At 36.8% G+C, this 19,661-nt stretch overlaps 1 protein-coding gene across 3 annotated transcripts in view; it reads right to left on the bottom strand.

Moving 5' to 3' along the window:
• Positions 1–4,200: 4,200 nt before the first annotated feature.
• Positions 4,201–19,661, bottom strand: part of LOC132563716 (probable JmjC domain-containing histone demethylation protein 2C) — a 60,420-nt gene continuing 44,959 nt past the window's right edge. For all 3 annotated transcript variants that reach the window (XM_060228468.1, XM_060228469.1, XM_060228470.1), the window contains 9 exons: positions 17,892–18,109; positions 17,389–17,694; positions 17,121–17,233; positions 16,227–16,967; positions 9,872–10,043; positions 9,496–9,717; positions 8,981–9,246; positions 7,446–7,757; positions 4,201–7,150 (listed from right to left, as the gene is read on the bottom strand). In XM_060228468.1, coding sequence (XP_060084451.1) covers positions 7,076–7,150; positions 7,446–7,757; positions 8,981–9,246; positions 9,496–9,717; positions 9,872–10,043; positions 16,227–16,967; positions 17,121–17,233; positions 17,389–17,694; positions 17,892–18,109 — 2,425 coding nt within the window. In that variant the 3' untranslated portion in view covers positions 4,201–7,075. The remainder of the gene's footprint in view (positions 7,151–7,445; positions 7,758–8,980; positions 9,247–9,495; positions 9,718–9,871; positions 10,044–16,226; positions 16,968–17,120; positions 17,234–17,388; positions 17,695–17,891; positions 18,110–19,661) is intronic.

Raw genomic sequence — 19,661 nt, 5'->3', positions numbered from 1 at the left:
AATGGAGACAACAGCTGTACAAAACAATCAAAAGGAAATGACTGGCATAAAATTAAATGAAATTTGGGCAACATCAGTATAAAAATCCCCACATTCCTGTTCAGCCAAGACCAATGTACTACCCCAACGTACTGCTTTATCCTTGTGTCCTTCCTCACCATCACACATTTTCTTCGTCATGACTGCACTTTTCCACTACCACAGACTTGTATCAGGTCAGACTTCACCTGTATCTCACCAACCACAGACTTGTATCAGGTCAGACTTCACCTGTATCTCACCAACCACAGACTTGTATCAGGTCAGAGTTCACCTGTATCTCACCAACCACAGACTTGTATCAGGTCAGACTTCAACTGTATCTCACCAACCATAGACTTGTATCAGGTCAGACTTCACCTGTATCTCACCAACCACAGACTTGTATCAGGTCAGACTTCACCTGTATCTCACCAACCACAGACTTGTATCAGGTCAGAGTTCACCTGTACCTCCACTAACACAGACTGGTATCAGGTCAGAGTTCACCCGTATCTCCACTACCACAGATTATATTAGGTCAGACTTCACCTGTATCTCACCAACAACAGACTTGTATCAGGTCAGACTTGTATCGCCACTACTACAGACTTCTTTCTGTGCCTGCTGATGTAATGTGATCTCTTAAAACAGGAAATGTCTGTTGATGTAATGAGATATCTATAAACAGGAAGTGCATGTTGGTGTAGTGAGATCTCTATAAACAGGAAGTGTCTGTTGGTGTAGTGAGATCTCTATAAACAGGAAGTGTCTGTTGGTGTAATGAGATATCTATAAACAGGAAGTATCTGTTGGTGTAAAGAGATATCTATAAACAGGAAGTGCATGTTGGTGTAGTGAGATCTCTATAAACAGGAAGTGTCTGTTGGTGTAGTGAGATCTCTATAAACAGGAAGTGTCTGTTGGTGTAATGAGATATCTATAAACAGGAAGTGCATGTTGGTGTAGTGAGATTTCTATAAACAGGAAGTACATGTTGGTGTAGTGAGATCTTTATAAACAGGAAGTGTCTGTTGGTGTAATGAGATATCTATAAACAGGAAGTGTCTGTTGGTGTAATGAGATATCTATCAACAGGAAGTGTCTGTTGGTGTAATGAGATATCTATAAACAGGAAGTGCATGTTGATGTAGTGATATCTCTATAAACAGGAAGTGTCTGTTGGTGTAGTGAGATCTCTATAAACAGGAAGTGTCTGTTGGTGTAATGAGATATCTATAAACAGGAAGTATCTGTTGATGTAATAAGATCTCTATAAACAGGAAGTGTCTGTTGGTGTAGTGAGACAGTTATAAATGGGAAGTGTCTGTTGGTATAGTGAAATGGCTATAAACAGGAAGTGTCTATTGGTGTAGTGAGATCCCTATAAACAGGAAGTGTCTGTTGGTGTAATGAGATCTCCATAAACAGGAAGTGTCTGTTGGGGTAGTGAGAACCCTATAAACAGGAAGTGCCTGTTGATGCAGTGAGATCTCTATAAACAGGAAGTATCTGTGGATTTAATGAGATGGCTATAAACAGGAAGTGTCTGTTAGTGTAATAAGATCTCTATAAACAGGAAATATCTATTGTATAGTGAGATCTCTAAAAACAGGAAGTATCTGTTGATGTAATGAGATGGCTATAAACAGGAAGTGTCTGTTGGTGAAATGAGATGGCTATAAACAGGAAGTGTTTGTTGGTGTAATGAGATGGCTATAAACAGGAAGTGTCTGTTGGTGTAATGAGATGGCTATAAACAGGAAGTGTCTGTTGGTGTAATGAGATCTCCATAAACAGGAAGTATCTGTTGGTGTAATGAGATCTCCATAAACAGGAAGTGTCTGTTGGGGTAGTGAGAACCCTATAAACAGGAAGTGCCTGTTGATGCAGTGAGATCTCTATAAACAGGAAGTGTCTGTTAGTGTAATAAGATCTCTATAAACAGGAAATATCTATTGTATAGTGAGATCTCTAAAAACAGGAAGTATCTGTTGATGTAATGAGATGGCTATAAACAGGAAGTGTCTGTTGGTTAAATGAGATGGCTATAAACAGGAAGTGTTTGTTGGTGTAATGAGATGGCTATAAACAGGAAGTGCATGTTGGTGTAATGAGATGGCTTTAAACAGGAAGTGTCTGTTGACCTAAGATCATGATAGTTTTGTTAACATGAAGTGAATGCTGGTTTTTCAGTGACCTCCATATTCATGACTACAGAGCTACAAACGATATAGGAACATATGAAGGTGTCTCCTGTGACACATCAAGGTGTTCTGTGACTTGATATACTATCATATGAGTCAGATGTCCTTGTGAAGGAATTAAGGCATCCCTAATCTTCACACACATCACGTTTTGTAAATCAAAAATGTATCAGCTATGGAATGTGAAGGGATACCACAGAACAATAACGTAATAGTACTGTGTCAGAAGAAATTAACAAGTTGGTCAGGGCTTGCTTTCCTTTCCCATAAAGTGATTTCTTTTATCTTGTATACATGTATCTTATTGAGTGTATAATAGTATAAGTTGTATTGCCATGGTAATTATACAATATATTATATATCATATATATATAATATTCTAGGTGTGTGTTTAAGTGACAATGTTATGTAGAACGAATGATGTGCAGCTGTATGATGTCTGTCAACAGTACATGTTTGACCTAATTTAATATTTCCTATGAAAACCAGTCTCATTGTTTGCCCTTGTTACCAGCCAGTCCCATGTTACGGTTGATTGTATCTGCACAAATCTCTCTCTAACAGTAATACCCTAAGGAATTGTGTATACCACACAGGTGTATGTTCATTTGCTGAACAGTACTAGAATAGTAAACAAGCTTTCAGGTTGATTGTAAGGTGGACCAGAAGTGTACAGTATTGTAACATTATACAGACTAGGTGGATGCAAGCTCTCAGGTAGTCTGTCTGGTGGATCAGAACTGTAGAGTACTGTAGCCGCATACAAGCTCTCATCTAGGCTGTCATGTGGATCAAAACTAAACAGCACTATCACAGTAAACAAGCTTTCAGGTAGATTGTAAGGTGGACCAGAAGTGTAGAGTACTGTAGCAGTATACAGACTAGGAGGATACAATCTCCTGTCTAATCTGTCATGTGGATCAAAATTGTAACAGTGTACAGAATCTGAAGCACTCGGCTAGTCAGTGCGGTAGATCAGAACTGTACAGTAAAAATAACAGTGTACAGAACCTGAAGCTCTCACCTAGTCAGTGCGGTAGATCAGAACTGTACAGTAAAAATAACAGTGTACAGAACCTGAAGCTCTCACCTAGTCAGTGCGGTAGATCAGAACTGTACAGTAAAAATAACAGTGTACAGAACCTGAAGCTCTCACCTAGTCAGTGCGGTAGATCAGAACTGTACAGCAAAAATAACAGTGTACAGAACCTGAAGCTCTCACCTAGTCAGTGCGGTAGATCAGAACTGTACAGCAAAAATAACAGTGTACAGAACCTGAAGCTCTCACCTAGTCAGTGCGGTAGATCAGAACTGTACAGTAAAAATAACAGTGTACAGAACCTGAAGCTCTCACCTAGTCAGTGCGGTAGATCAGAACTGTACAGTAAAAATAACAGTGTACAGAACCTGAAGCTCTCACCTAGTCAGTGCGGTAGATCAGAACTGTACAGTAAAAATAACGGTGTACAGAACCTGAAGCTCTCACCTAGTCAGTGCGGTAGATCAGAACTGTACAGTAAAAATAACGGTGTACAGAACCTGAAGCTCTCACCTAGTCAGTGCAGTAGATCAGAACTGTACAGTAAACATAACGGTGTACAGAATCTGAAGCTCTCACCTAGTCAGTGCAGTAGATCAGAACTGTACAGTAAACATAACGGTGTACAGAATCTGAAGCTCTCACCTAGTCAGTGCAGTTGATCAGAACTGTACAGTACCATAACAGTGTACAGAATCTGAAGTTCATCGCTAGTCCTTGTGGTTGATCTGAACTGTACAGTACTCTAACAGTGTAAAAAAATCTGAAGCTCTCTACTAGTTTGTCAGGTAGATCAGAACTGTACAGTACTATAACAGTGTACAGAATCTGAACTTCTCCGATAGTCCTTGTGGTTGATCAGAACTGTACAGTACTGTATCCATACACGAAGTAGCAACATACCCAGCTACTGATTAAGATAAAACAAAAGCTGTGTTTAGAGCAATGGATGTTTTATTAAGAATAGTAGGACATCTCTACGTCTAGTTGTAACACGCTCCAATGTGAGATTGCCCCACACCATCTACCTGGCATTTCATAAAAAAATAATCCGTTACATACAAACACACACATATATATATATATATATTATATATATACATGAGGCTAGTAAACATCCAATGAAACAATTATATCTATCTGTTCACATATAATCATCTCTTATCATACAAAAAGGTGATGAATAATAATAATTTTAATAAATGTAAATTTGAAATTTGAACAAAGAAATTTTCAACAAATGTGATATTAAATGAACTACAACAAGGTTTATCAAAAAACCCAAGTGAATTATAGTAATAATAATAATAATAAACGGCAAAATGCAATATCCAATTAATGACCAGATGAAGCTATTGGATGTTAGAGGGACACAGCTGATTTTTAGTAAATTGTGCTACTTCTTCAAGCCTTCAATGGATATAAAGCTCCAAAACTCTAATACACTGACAATGGAACTACTGTAATAAAGTCTTCACCCCTGCTTCATCTGTGCACCCACCCTCCCAGTCTCGGACAATGGAATGAATATGTAAGTAAGAAAATGGGGAGATTTGGAACAGTTCAAAAAATGCAGTTGTGACCCTTGAAAAAATTTAGTCCTCCACAAAAGCATACACAACAAGAGCTAGTTGTCAAATTTGATGAAGTTTGTTTAAACTGTAGGATGAAAAAGATTTGCATGAATAAAAATAATGTGGTTTCCTGACAGCTGGCCCCAAATGATGAATCTGAATACTAACGAATAAAGAAAACATACATGTATTGGCAGTTATGGCTTTGGAAAAATTGACATTTTTCACTTCATATTTTTCATTCCTAATGAAATATTTGTGAAAGGAAACTACTCCCAATACTCCTAACAAGTACTAGGAATACATTCAATAAACTGAAGCAAGATGTTTTTCTGTCCTGGTCAAAAATACTTCATTTTGATAACTTTCCATGAATTTTCACATTTATTTCAACAAAAATATATCTTTATCATTCATTGTACACAAGTAGCATTCATATTGATATTCATAATCAGCAACCAACATTATGCAAATCACATCTATACTTAACCATTTACCATATGGTTAATGAGCACATAATCTACCTACATATCACTGACTATCACGCCATACAATAGCTATTACAGGGGAACCTAGTAAAGCTGCTACACACATTTTGTGCTTTTTAAACAATCATGATGACAATTAAAAATACTGTATGACCTTGACCATTGACCTTCTGAATGAGCACAAATTTATACACGTAAATGTAGTTAGTAGTTGCCTTATCTGAAAGCGATTCTCTGCTGACATATAATGCCTACATATATCATGATGTAGCAGAGGGTCAAAGTTTCACAATGTAGTAGTAACCATGGAGACAGGTTGGGAACAAAAGGTCAATAGAGGTCATATCAGTATGTCATCAGCATAGTGATAACTATTCTATACATATCTATATACATATACATAGATATATATAGATATACTTCATGTAATAATATTTATAATATATATTTTTTTCCCTGAAAGTTAAATGAGATCTAAGGCAATCAAACCTGGGAAGATGTATTCCTTTGTTCTGGTTTCCCATTACATAACATATCCCCACAAGTTTGGCCACCATGTTGTGCCTACTCCTGACACACTGTAGTAACACTGGCTAAACGTGGGACTAACCACCAATTCTATCACTAAGGTACCAACAGCTACCCAGTGTAGAAGGAACCATGTCACTACCTTTCACTTCCTACATCCACATGCCACACGTTTGTATCATCAATGACAAGGACTGGTATAAGATAAAAGAAAGACAACACATTTCCAACATCACAACAAAGCAACGGTATTTATCCGGTTGGCACTGTTCAGAATGTGTGATAACTCCTCCACACAGTAAACTTTAGAATCACATTAACAAGTAAAGAGTTGACAAAAAGCTTTGAGTGTCTACACTAAGTAGTATCAGCTGTATTGCTATGTTCTCTGTTGTATAAAGATATGTACGTCATATCCATGAAGGTCACATCCTCCCATCAAACGAATTGCCTTAACACATCCTCACAGAGCCTGGCCTCCATACATGGCCTCACTTGTGTCCAGTGTGAAGCTTAGTAAAATCTTCAGCCATCACATCCTCACCAAGCCAAGATGCATGGCATCGCAGGATATAGGAATTTTCCCCACAGGGCCTTGAAAGGTCCAGGAATTCTTCCCACATGACCCAGTAGGAAGCAGGAATTCTCCTCACAAGGTCTTGTAGGATACAGGAATTCTCCTCAAAGGGCCTAGTAGGAAACAGGATTTCTCCTAAGAGGGCCTTGTAAATTCAGATATTCTTTCTACTGGGTCCTGTAGGAACCAGGAATCCTTTTGACAGGGCCTTTTAAAATCCTTGAACTCTCCTCACAGAGTTCCTCCCTGGCCCTGAACCTGTATATATCCACATGGACTGTCTCTAACCAGTGTATAGTGTTTATATCACCTAGCTGGTTTTCTTGTAGCACTCTTATAGTCACTCATGTCTTTGGCAGTGGTTTAAATATTAGGGTCACATAAATCCAGGCTAACACATTAGGTACTGAAAGCAATCTGACCATGTTGCTTTCCACAGATTTCCTTAGTGACCTTTTGTGGTATGTATCATATACATAGGCTTTTGCCCTATAGTCAATTCTTCTCGTTCTATGGTACAAGTTTTCAATTGAAAAGAAAGATAGGCAGACTTTCTGTAATCATTCCTCTGTCCTTGATAATTTTGGGGTTTGATATGTTTTAAATGAGATATAGTCCGTGTGCTGATATGGTGCTGCTGTCCTTCATTCATCATCTCGGTCAGCTTCATTCAGAACAGCTATAGCATCCTTAACAGCGTGATACACAATATTCTTCACCTACAATATGGACAAGCAGATAATTAATTTCTGTGTAAATTTTTCATTTTATTCTTACAATATCTAACAAATTAAACAAATTCCTTAGATGTTGTTCAATAAAACATAGAACAATGATAGATAACAGTATTTCCACATCGCAACATCAGTCCAGATCGCCTTGATGTAATCAGTTGAAAATCAGCATTTAAATAGGTATGTCAAATGTAAATAATGGGTTAATTACAAGGGTCATAGGTCAGCCTACAATCATGAGTACAGATTCTTTTGCACTGAAACTGACAGACGTGCGTACCTGTAGTTTATCCTCGTGGTTGGAATGTGTGTCTGAAAGAAGACGGAACTCCTGTGTCAGAGAGAAGCAGTGGTTGAGGTGTTCTGGTGACACAAAGTCTTCAGCAACTTTGATACAACTGTGGAGGTTGCGCACCTGATGAGGAGCACCAGCAGGTATGAAAATAGCGTCTCCTGCACATTGGACGATGGTGTAGCCCAAGACACCATACTCTTTGTAAAGTCGGTCACGTAGCTGCTCATTTAAGTACCAACTCTGGTCGTGAATGGGATCATGGTGTTGTTCGATCACCTCGCCACGCTCCTTAGCAACCTGCAAGAACAAGTAAAGATGTTAGTAGACAAAACCAGCATTATGCCTCTCTCCAATGCTAAAAACAAGTATTTCATAATTACATAAACCATGTAACAACATCTTTATTGAAATCTTATGCCAGACATGATATATTCAAGTTTTTCCCTTGAAGAGTGTAGAAACATTATGCCAGACATGATATATTCAAGTTTTTCCCTTGAAGACTGTAAAAATTATGCCTTATTTCTATAAGTTTCAAGAGGTAGAGGGCACTATAGTAAATAAATAGATCTATTATACACACTTAAATACACTTTAAACTGGTTATTCTGTTTTTGCTCTATACTTCCAAGTTTAAATCAGAAAATAAGAACCTTAAATGATGTTCAATAAAAGTGAAATAGGTTGACATTGGTCCCCTATGGAGACATTTTATCAGTATTGTGCTAGGTACAGGTATTGACAGGGTGTCACCATTTCAGATTGATGTGTCCAGTACAAACAGTGTTGTATAAATACACCAAGTAGGAAAAGTGTCCCTATACACATCCACTGAGGTACACAAGCTTTCATTTACAAGTAAGTAAGGATAGCTATGTGCCAAGGTTAAAAGGAGAGGTCACCAATACAACAGGATTGTCTGGTAGGGAGGAAATTGTTCTAAATAGAGACTGTTTAATTATTTATAAGGAACTTAATATCCCCTGCTATTTCACAAAATTCTATTTCTTGCAATCAAGAAATGTGATAACGTAACTCACCAAATAAAATCTTTGTTTAAATACAATTAAGTCCATTTAAGTGCTCACTTGAAATATCAGATTTATTGTGAAGAAAAATTTTCTTCTGAAAAACAGAATATTTGAAGGAGGTAAAAATCCAATCAGTTAGCTAGGATAGACCTAATTCATGGAGGCATGCCATTAATGACCCATAAGACTGACATCTCCAGGGTAACATCAACATCCCATGTTTGTCTGCTGCCAAGCTCTACAGCTGGAACATCTAGCACCTGTTACACAGTCTTAACCTTCACTTCCTGTTGTACCAGCATCTGTTGCTTTCATCTCTAATTTGATAGCCAATGCCTAACACTTTTATTTTTAGAAACTTTCCCCATGCCATCTATAAAAATCTTATAAACATATTACTAAGCAGCTGCAAACAGCTTGTCATATCAATTACTTACACATATCCTGATATAGATTTTACCATTTTAACTGCTTCTTTCTATTGCCTACCTTGTTGAGAAAATCTCTCATCTTGTCAGCATCTCTTGCATCCCAGATCTGCCACAATGCACCAGGCACTTCGTGAACTTCACGTACGCGACGCTTGGTGATCATGTCGCAGCCTGCCTCATCGATGGCTTGAAGGGCTGCATTTTCATAAAAGGCACGTCCTCCAGCATCATCTTCAGGGATTCCGACATACACCATAACATTAACAGCGTCAGATACATCTAAGTGTAGGTTTGTAGTGCCTTCTTCAGGGTGAAGTGCAGATCCTACAACAAAATTGTATGATTTTATTTAACAGGATTGGGTGAGATGATAACAACATATGAATAAAACCACATTGATACAAGAGAGCAGGTTCCCGCCACAGAAATAAGCTTTGTAATTTCTAGACCAGGACTTATTAGTTTCTGGACCAAGTGGTTTGGTACTTTCAGGACCTTTGTAATTTCTAGAATTATAGTCTTGGGTTAATTTCTGGATCAATAGGCACTAACTGATCAAGTGATTGAACATACCATAAGCATTGTACATCTTAGGACCCAAGTCTGGCCTGACAAGGAAGTCTGGGAGTCTGGAAGCGAGGTTGAGTCGTCCCTGTCGGTGTGTATACTCTGGTAAAGGCAGGGCCTGCATCAGGTCCTCAAAGTGCTGAGGCATGAGATCACTGAAATCATCACCTGGTGGCCAGTCCTTTAGTTTCAACAGTATTGGATCTCCTTCATCATCAACCAGACGTTCTGTAAAATATACAGCACATAATATATCTCAAAAAGTGTACATTGAATTCATGTTCAGTGTTTAACACCGAAATCTTTCTGGAAATGTAAGGAAAATGCATTCTCAATTCATCCCCTTAGACGAGTCAAAATAACAGAGATGTGATTAGCTTACCAGAGATTTTGTCAAATCCCTCCCAGAATGTGGCCATGGGGTGACCCACGATGAGACAGCCATTTCGGGTGTTGATGAGATCATTCTTATGTTTACCAAATTCCCGACTGAAGGTTTTTGGACTCCAAAGGTTTCTGTTCAAGCAATTGTCCACCCCAGACACTAACACAGGCTGTCAAGGTGAAAAAAAGAACATATTTCAATGGAATATTGCAGATTTGTAAATCTCATGTGGGATTGTTGTAATTCAGTGGAAAAACTTCTTAAACTAATGTAAAATTTCTAATGATTCTGGACAGCTAATGTTTAAAATTATCTTTAACTAGGCTTATATAGCCTATTGCCCCCAAGAAAATACTGATAACACAGCAAGACACAAACAGGAATGACCATCATGTGACATAACCTGATTCATCTAAATCAAGTCACTGAGGAATAAGATGCAAGCGAAATTGAAAATTCTGCAAAGAAACACTAACTGGAGCATAATCTATGTAGCAAGCAATTGTTTTTAACCTGTTAAATCCAAGTCAAATGGACAAAACATTCTCAATTTACAACCAATGAGTGAGGAGAACACTGACAGTTTTGTAATGTTAACAAAAACAGGCTTGTGTAGATTTACATTAACATACAGGTTACATGCTAAGAATTTACAATTCATCAAGTTAAGTGTATCCATCATATTTGTTTATGTATCAACAACTTTCATATCTATATATACGAAGGCATTGATAGCTGTACTTCGAAGCCGATTCATATCACAAACTCAATTCAGCACAAAGGCCAACTTAATTCTCTCAGATCACAAAACACATTTACTCTGAAAGCATGCCAATTCCTGGATTGCCTTCTGTCCAAATTTACTGGGGCATGTTTACATTTTCTTTGACCTTCGACTTTTTACTTATTTGTATGGTGGTAAGATACACACAACAGAATAACATCCTGGTGACCATGCAAAAACAAATATTGAAAAATGTATCCATTGATTGCTGTATATGATATTGATCTATAACAGTAACACTGTGTACCTGATCAACCTTACACAACAAACCTCAATCACAAATAATATCACTATCAATGTACCCCACACAACAAACCTCAGTAACAAATAATATCACTATCAATGTACCTCACACACAACAAACCTCTATCACAATTAATATCACTATCAATGTACCCCACACAACAAACCTCAGTCACAAATAATATCACTATCAATGTATGTTACACAACAAACCTCAGTCACAAATAATATTACTATCAATGTACCTCACACACAACAAACCTCTATCACAATTAATATCACTATCAATGTACCCCACACAACAAACCTCAGTCACAAATAATATCACTATCAATGTATGTTACACAACAAACCTCAGTCACAAATAATATTACTATCAATGTATGTTACACAACAAACCTCAGTCACAAATAATATCACTATCAATGTACCCCACACAACAAACCTCAGTCACAAATAATATCACTATCAATGTATGTTACACAACAAACTTCAGTCACAAATAATATCACTATCAATGTACCCCACACAACAAACCTCAGTCACAAATAATATCACTATCAATGTACCTCACACACAACAAACCTCTATCACAATTAATATCACTATCAATGTACCCCACACAACAAACCTCAGTCACAAATAATATCACTATCAATGTATGTTACACAACAAACCTCAGTCACAAATAATATTACTATCAATGTATGTTACACAACAAACCTCAGTCACAAATAATATCACTATCAATGTACCCCACACAACAAACCTCAGTCACAAATAATATCACTATCAATGTACCCCACACAACAAACCTCAGTCACAAATAATATCACTATCAATGTATGTTACACAACAAACCTCAGTCACAAATAATATCACTATCAATGTATGTTACACAACAAACCTCAGTCACAAATAATATCACTATCAATGTATGTTACACAACAAACCTCTATCACAAATAATATCACTATCAATGTATGTTACACAACAAACCTCAGTCACAAATAATATCACTATCAATGTACCCCACACAACAAACCTCAGTCACAAATAATATCACTATCAATGTACCCCACACAACAAACCTCAGTCACAAATAATATCACTATCAATGTACCCCACACAACAAACCTCAGTCACAAATAATATCACTATCAATGTACCCCACACAACAAACCTCAGTCACAAATAATATCACTATCAATGTATGTTACACAACAAACCTCAGTCACAAATAATATCACTATCAATGTATCACACAACAAACCTCAGTCACAAATAATATCACTATCAATGTACCCCACACAACAAACCTCAGTCACAAATAATATCACTATCAATGTATGTTACACAACAAACCTCAGTCACAAATAATATTACTATCAATGTACCCCACACAACAAACTTCAGTCAAAAATAATATCACTATCAATGTACCCCACACAACAAACCTCAGTCACAAATAATATCACTATCAATGTATGTTACACAACAAACCTCAGTCACAAATAATATCACTATCAATGTACCCCACACAACAAACTTCAGTCACAAATAATATCACTATCCAACAAACCTCAGTCACAAATAATATCACTATCAATGTATGTTACACAACAAACCTCAGTCACAAATAATATCACTATCAATGTAGGTTACACAACAAACCTCAGTCACAAATAATATCACTATCAATGTACCCCACACAACAAACCTCAGTCACAAATAATATCACTATCAATGTACCCCACACAACAAACCTCAGTCACAAATAATATCACTATCAATGTATGTTACACAACAAACCTCAGTCACAAATAATATCACTATCAATGTATGTTACACAACAAACCTCAGTCACAAATAATATCACTATCAATGTACCCCACACAACAAACCTCAGTCACAAATAATATCACTATCAATGTACCCCACACAACAAACCTCAGTCACAAATAATATCACTATCAATGTAACACAACAAACCTCAGTCACAAATAATATCACTATCAATGTACCCCACACAACAAACCTCAGTCACAAATAATATCACTATCAATGTACCCCACACAACAAACCTCAGTCACAAATAATATCACTATCAATGTATGTTACACAACAAACCTCAGTCACAAATAATATCACTATCAATGTATGTTACACAACAAACCTCAGTCACAAATAATATCACTATCAATGTATGTTACACAACAAACCTCAGTCACAAATAATATCACTATCAATGTATGTTACACAACAAACCTCAGTCACAAATAATATCACTATCAATGTACCCCACACAACAAACCTCAGTCACAAATAATATCACTATCAATGTATGTTACACAACAAACCTCAGTCACAAACCTCAGTCACAAATAATATTACTATCAATGTATGTTACACAACAAACCTCAGTCACAAATAATATCACTATCAATGTATGTTACACAACAAACCTCAGTCACAAATAATATCACTATCAATGTACCCCACACAACAAACCTCAGTCACAAATAATATCACTATCAATGTACCCCACACAACAAACCTCAGTCACAAATAATATCACTATCAATGTACCCCACACAACAAACCTCAGTCACAAATAATATCACTATCAATGTATGTTACACAACAAACCTCAGTCACAAATAATATCACTATCAATGTATGTTACACAACAAACCTCAGTCACAAATAATATCACTATCAATGTATGTTACACAACAAACCTCACACAAATAATATCACTATCAATGTATGTTACACAACAAACCTCAGTCACAAATAATATCACTATCAATGTACCCCACACAACAAACCTCAGTCACAAATAATATTACTATCAATGTACCCCACACAACAAACTTCAGTCAAAAATAATATCACTATCAATGTACCCCACACAACAAACCTCAGTCACAAATAATATCACTATCAATGTACCCCACACAACAAACCTCAGTCACAAATAATATCACTATCAATGTATGTTACACAACAAACCTCAGTCACAAATAATATCACTATCAATGTACCCCACACAACAAACTTCAGTCACAAATAATATCACTATCAATGTACCCCACACAACAAACCTCAGTCACAAATAATATCACTATCAATGTACCCCACACAACAAACCTCAGTCACAAATAATATCACTATCAATGTACCTCACACAACAAACCTCAGTCACAAATAATATCACTATCAATGTATGTTACACAACAAACCTCAGTCACAAATAATATCACTATCAATGTAGGTTACACAACAAACCTCAGTCACAAATAATATCACTATCAATGTATGTTACACAACAAACCTCAGTCACAAATAATATTACTATCAATGTACCCCACACAACAAACTTCAGTCAAAAATAATATCACTATCAATGTACCCCACACAACAAACCTCAGTCACAAATAATATCACTATCAATGTATGTTACACAACAAACCTCAGTCACAAATAATATCACTATCAATGTACCCCACACAACAAACCTCAGTAACAAATAATATCACTATCAATGTATGTTACACAACAAACCTCAGTCACAAATAATATCACTATCAATGTACCCCACACAACAAACCTCAGTCACAAATAATATCACTATCAATGTACCCCACACAACAAACCTTAGTCACAAATAATATCACTATCAATGTACCCCACACAACAAACCTCAGTCACAAATAATATCACTATCAATGTATGTTACACAACAAACCTCAGTCACAAATAATATCACTATCAATGTACCCCACACAACAAACCTCAGTCACAAATAATATCACTATCAATGTACTCCACACAACAAACCTCAGTCACAAATAATATCACTATCAATGTATGTTACACAACAAACCTCAGTCACAAATAATATCACTATCAATGTACCCCACACAACAAACCTCAGTCACAAATAATATCACTATCAATGTACCCCACACAACAAACCTCAGTCACAAATAATATCACTATCAATGTACCCCATACAACAAACCTCAGTCACAAATAATATCACTATCAATGTACCCCACACAACAAACCTAAGTCACAAATAATATCACTATCAATGTACCCCACACAACAAACCTCAGTCACAAATAATATCACTATCAATGTATGTTACACAACAAACCTCAGTCACAAATAATATCACTATCAATGTACCCCACACAACAAACCTCAGTCACAAATAATATCACTATCAATGTACCCCATACAACAAACCTCAGTCACAAATAATATCACTATCAATGTATGTTACACAACAAACCTCAGTCACAAATAATATCACTATCAATGTACCCCACACAACAAACCTCAGTCACAAATAATATCACTATCAATGTACTCCACACAACAAACCTCAGTCACAAATAATATCACTATCAATGTACCCCACACAACAAACCTCAGTCACAAATAATATTACTATCAATGTATGTTACACAACAAACCTCTATCACAATTAATTTGACTATAAATGTATATTACTCTTTATCAAATGTAATATAGTTTCCTGTGCATTTTATTCAATATAAAAAAGTGCATTTGTTTCAATATAACATTTCAACAGTAATAACATAAACAAATAGGGATGTTAAAAGTACATCCATCAACCAGATATAAAAAATGATAAATTATCACATACTCTCACACACCAATACAATATCAAATCATGGATTCTGTACCTCACATTCATGATCTATCTCACTACATCCTCAACTATTACTACACCACTATAGTATTGTTATACCATCCTCTACTTAGTGACCCTGTCATACATATGTTCATTGTCCTCAATCAGTCCTGACTACCACCACAGCTGTGACCTTTTGGCTTTAGGTACAACACGAACCATGACCTTTTGTACCGTATGACTCCAGCCATGACCTTTAGGCATGACCCAACCATGATGTTTAGATAGACCCAAGCCATGACCTTCATTTAAGACCTTAACCATGACCTTCAGTTAAGACCCTAGCCATGACCTTGAGGTATGACAATATGGTCCAACCATTCCTGTTTTGCCTTACTAACAAGTCTAATTTTAGAGTTGTTGTTGAGGCAGCTCAAAGTTAAAAATGATATACTTATATAGGGCTATATAACCATCAGATTACAGTTTTCTGAAATCTCACTTAAAACAATGTATGATATATTAAGACTAATTGTGAGTTCCCTTCTTCTACAATAAAACAAATTCATGATGTTATCTTCCAATTTTTCCTTAAAGTCTTTTAACATACCCCAAAATAATTAAGATAAACAGAAATCAACATCAAAGATACTTACCTGACCACGTTTCATCTGCTCCTGGAAGATCTTAAAGTTTCCTTTATGTTTTGGGTCATGGAGGCGGAGAAGGCGGCCATCACATAACCAGGAGTGGGGAACATCCGGGTAGAGCACACTAGTCTCCGTTAGGTTATGTACCAGTATGGGTGTATCACATGCTATCATACCACTATATCCAGAACGAGGGATGTAATGCATTAATTTAATTGGCTGACTATTCTCGTCTCTAGGCAACTGCTTTTCAACAACAGATTGAATAATATCATCAAGTGTACTGCTATTGTTGTTCTTTGACTTTGCCGGCTTTTTGTTACTTTCTCCACCTGATTTCACTTTGCCGGCAGTTTTTGTAAGTAATTCTCGTAATGTTGAGCAACTGGTTGGACCTTTTTTGTCACTTTCACTTTCGCCGACATTGCCTTGACCACATGGCGACACTGGCTCTGTGATTGGGTTGTATCCTTTCCCATATTTATCAGTTTCTCCACGACGCTTGTTGTACGGAGATTCACTTCGCTCACGACTGTTTTCGGAGTCCATGGAAGCAACATCAGCCAACATTCTCAGTGGGGAGGAACTGTCAGGACTGTAGCCTCCAAGTGATGACTTAACATTACCATTGACCGCTTGAGAATCATGCTTCCTGTTGCCTTTGTGAGACTTATGGTCGTCACCAACACCATTAACCATTTTTCTGTTCTTCTCGTTTGATATGTGGTTTAATGCATTCAGATACTTCTGGAATTATAAAAAATTGAAACAATACTTAACAACGGACTCAACAAATTAGTACAAAATTTGATTTAAAAAAACATGCAACAAAATTTCTGCTCAGAAATGAAAAAAAATTAACATGTCATTCATTGAAATCTCAATAAATTCTGCACTCACCTGTGTAATTCCATTTTTTGGCGGGTATTTCATTGACTTATCACAAGAGCACTTCGATGGAATATCCCACTTATTACGAATTTCATGGATTAATCTGCCAACCTCCCAAAGGGCTGAAAATGAAAGTAAAACAACGAATTATATTCTATTTTCTTGCCAAGGTTCTATATCAGTGAAGTATTAAATAATTTTCAGAAATGATCAGAGTGAGCTAGGTTAATCAGACTAAGCTTACTATGAACCACACAGAAGTCTACTAGTTACTTACCATCACGTGGAATGATTTGGGTGAGCATGAGTTTATCCACCTCATGCTGTTGACGATTAGAACTGCAGGTAAGCCATCTCCTCTGATCCTCACCAGGAGGAATATCATCCTCCTCCTCATCTTCCCTCTCATCTTTCTCCTCATCATCTTCCTCACGCTTCAGTGCTCTCATTCGGACCTTGTAGCAGTCCAGACACACCACAAATCCACACTTATGACAAACCCAATGCATATTGAAGAGAGTTGTGTCACAAACATCACACATTTCACGCACACCTGTAACTGCACGTTTCCATGCAATCTTGGCTGAAAACAAGAGAAATAATATTAAGAATTTTGTTCACTATTGTCCCATCTATCATAATTAAGATCCAGATAACAAATCAGCTTTGATAATATAGCTAATATTTAATGCATTATTTCATAATGATGGGAGCTTCTATTATAACTAATTAAATCTTCGATTCATTTCTAGGTAAAACCAATTAAAGATATATGCTAACCTTCCTCTCCTGCCCATGAGCGTGCCTCTCTCTCCTGCTCTACAAGTTCACAGAAGCGATCGCCAATTTTGGACACAACATATTTGGACGTCTCTATGTCCATCTTTGGCTCCATGACTGGTGTATGAGGCAACCATGGCTCAATGTCATCATACTCAGCATCAGACAACTCAGAAAACCCAGCTATTGTCAAGAAACCTTTTTGACTATATCGCAACCTGAAATTTCAATAAATAAATAAATAAAGCTTGGTATGATTGAAATATATCATTTCAATGTAAAATTTGGAAAATACTTGTAGGTTTAAAATTTTTGTTGAGATAACCAAGAACTTTTCCCTTTTTTCTAGTATATAGTTCAAAAAATTCAGCACTGCAATTATGATTGTAGTAGTACAGTAATAGTTGAGCTGTGAAGACAGCTAAATCCACCACATGGGGTGTTTGTATTCTGGCCAATACATCAGTCAAGGTTATGACCTTGGCCTGGGATTTATCTTAGTTTCCTGGACCTGTCATTTCCATTATCTCAGACTAGTCAGCTCATGTTTACAGCTTGTGATGGGAGTAGTGGTGCTGAGTAATGAACCACAGAGAAGTTCCCTGATATCCTCATTCTGACATTCCAAATCTGTCCAAGTCATATTTATGATGAGATGGTCCCTAGACCTACAACACTGTTGCTGTTCCCTCACCCCACTCTCCTCAATCCTTAACAGACAGAAAGTCCTCACGATGTGTATGTTTTCTCATGTAGAAACAGCTCAGGTCAGAGGTACAAGGGGGAATGTACAAGGTGGACAAATAAACACCATAATGACAGTGAACCCTGGGCTGGTGGGGATCATTACAACTTAATGACCTTCATTCTACAGTTATAAAGCCATTCCAGAGATTTGCTTTTCTGCACTGATACAGATCAATAGACTATATGGAAATTAATGGTTCCTCAGCACAAATAGCCATCTTCATAAAAGGCTACATGGAGTTCAACAGATTTCTTTAATAACTGAATTTTGTTTTCAAAATAGGTAAGCTTATAACAAACCATCAACAAAACACTGAATCTAGAACACTACACTTCTACCACAAAAATTTACAGGCCTCAACACCCAAATGATCCATCATTCTGAGACAGATTTATGGTGGACTGGGATGTGTGTATACTCAAAATAGGCGATAAAAGTCCCTAGCCATCAGAGTGAGTTGTGCCTGGCTTGATTTGCTTGGCTGTGTCAACAACATCACCTGGAACTAGCTTTTCTGACCCATATGACATCAGCCCTCTGGTGATACTAGGCCTTCACTTGTCTGAAAACCACAAACCATGACCTCCAATCTCTTCAGTCATATAACACCAGATTATCACTCCTAACCTATGTGATTCCCGCCCCATAACAACAAAGACATACCAGGAGATTTGAGGCCATTAACACAGTATTCAGCCTGTTTGTAGCCACAGGAAAGAATTTGGAAAAACCAACTCTTGTTCTCTAAACATGAGTAATCATTACAAGCACTCCTTGTCCGGAAATGGAAGGAATCTGCTTAAATTTACTAATCTCAACTAAATTCTAATCTAATTACATCTCAATGTTTTTCCAAAGACGAAGTATGATAATAGTTAAACATAGGGAATAGGGACATCAAAAACCAAAGACAACCGACAACACCATAGGGATAAAGGACCTTTTACACAAGATATTCATCTGAAAACTACAGTGTATTTATACAAGTGCTGTAAACAGACATTTCTGTGGCACTTAACACT

The sequence above is a fragment of the Ylistrum balloti genome, unplaced genomic scaffold (assembly GCF_031769215.1).
Source record: "Ylistrum balloti isolate Yb309-2 unplaced genomic scaffold, AGI_CSIRO_Ybal_v1 Utg371830, whole genome shotgun sequence".
Lineage (NCBI taxonomy): Eukaryota > Metazoa > Mollusca > Bivalvia > Pectinida > Pectinidae > Ylistrum > Ylistrum balloti.
The sequence above is the reverse complement of the archived record's forward strand: the minus strand, read 5'-3'. Positions and strand labels throughout refer to the sequence as shown.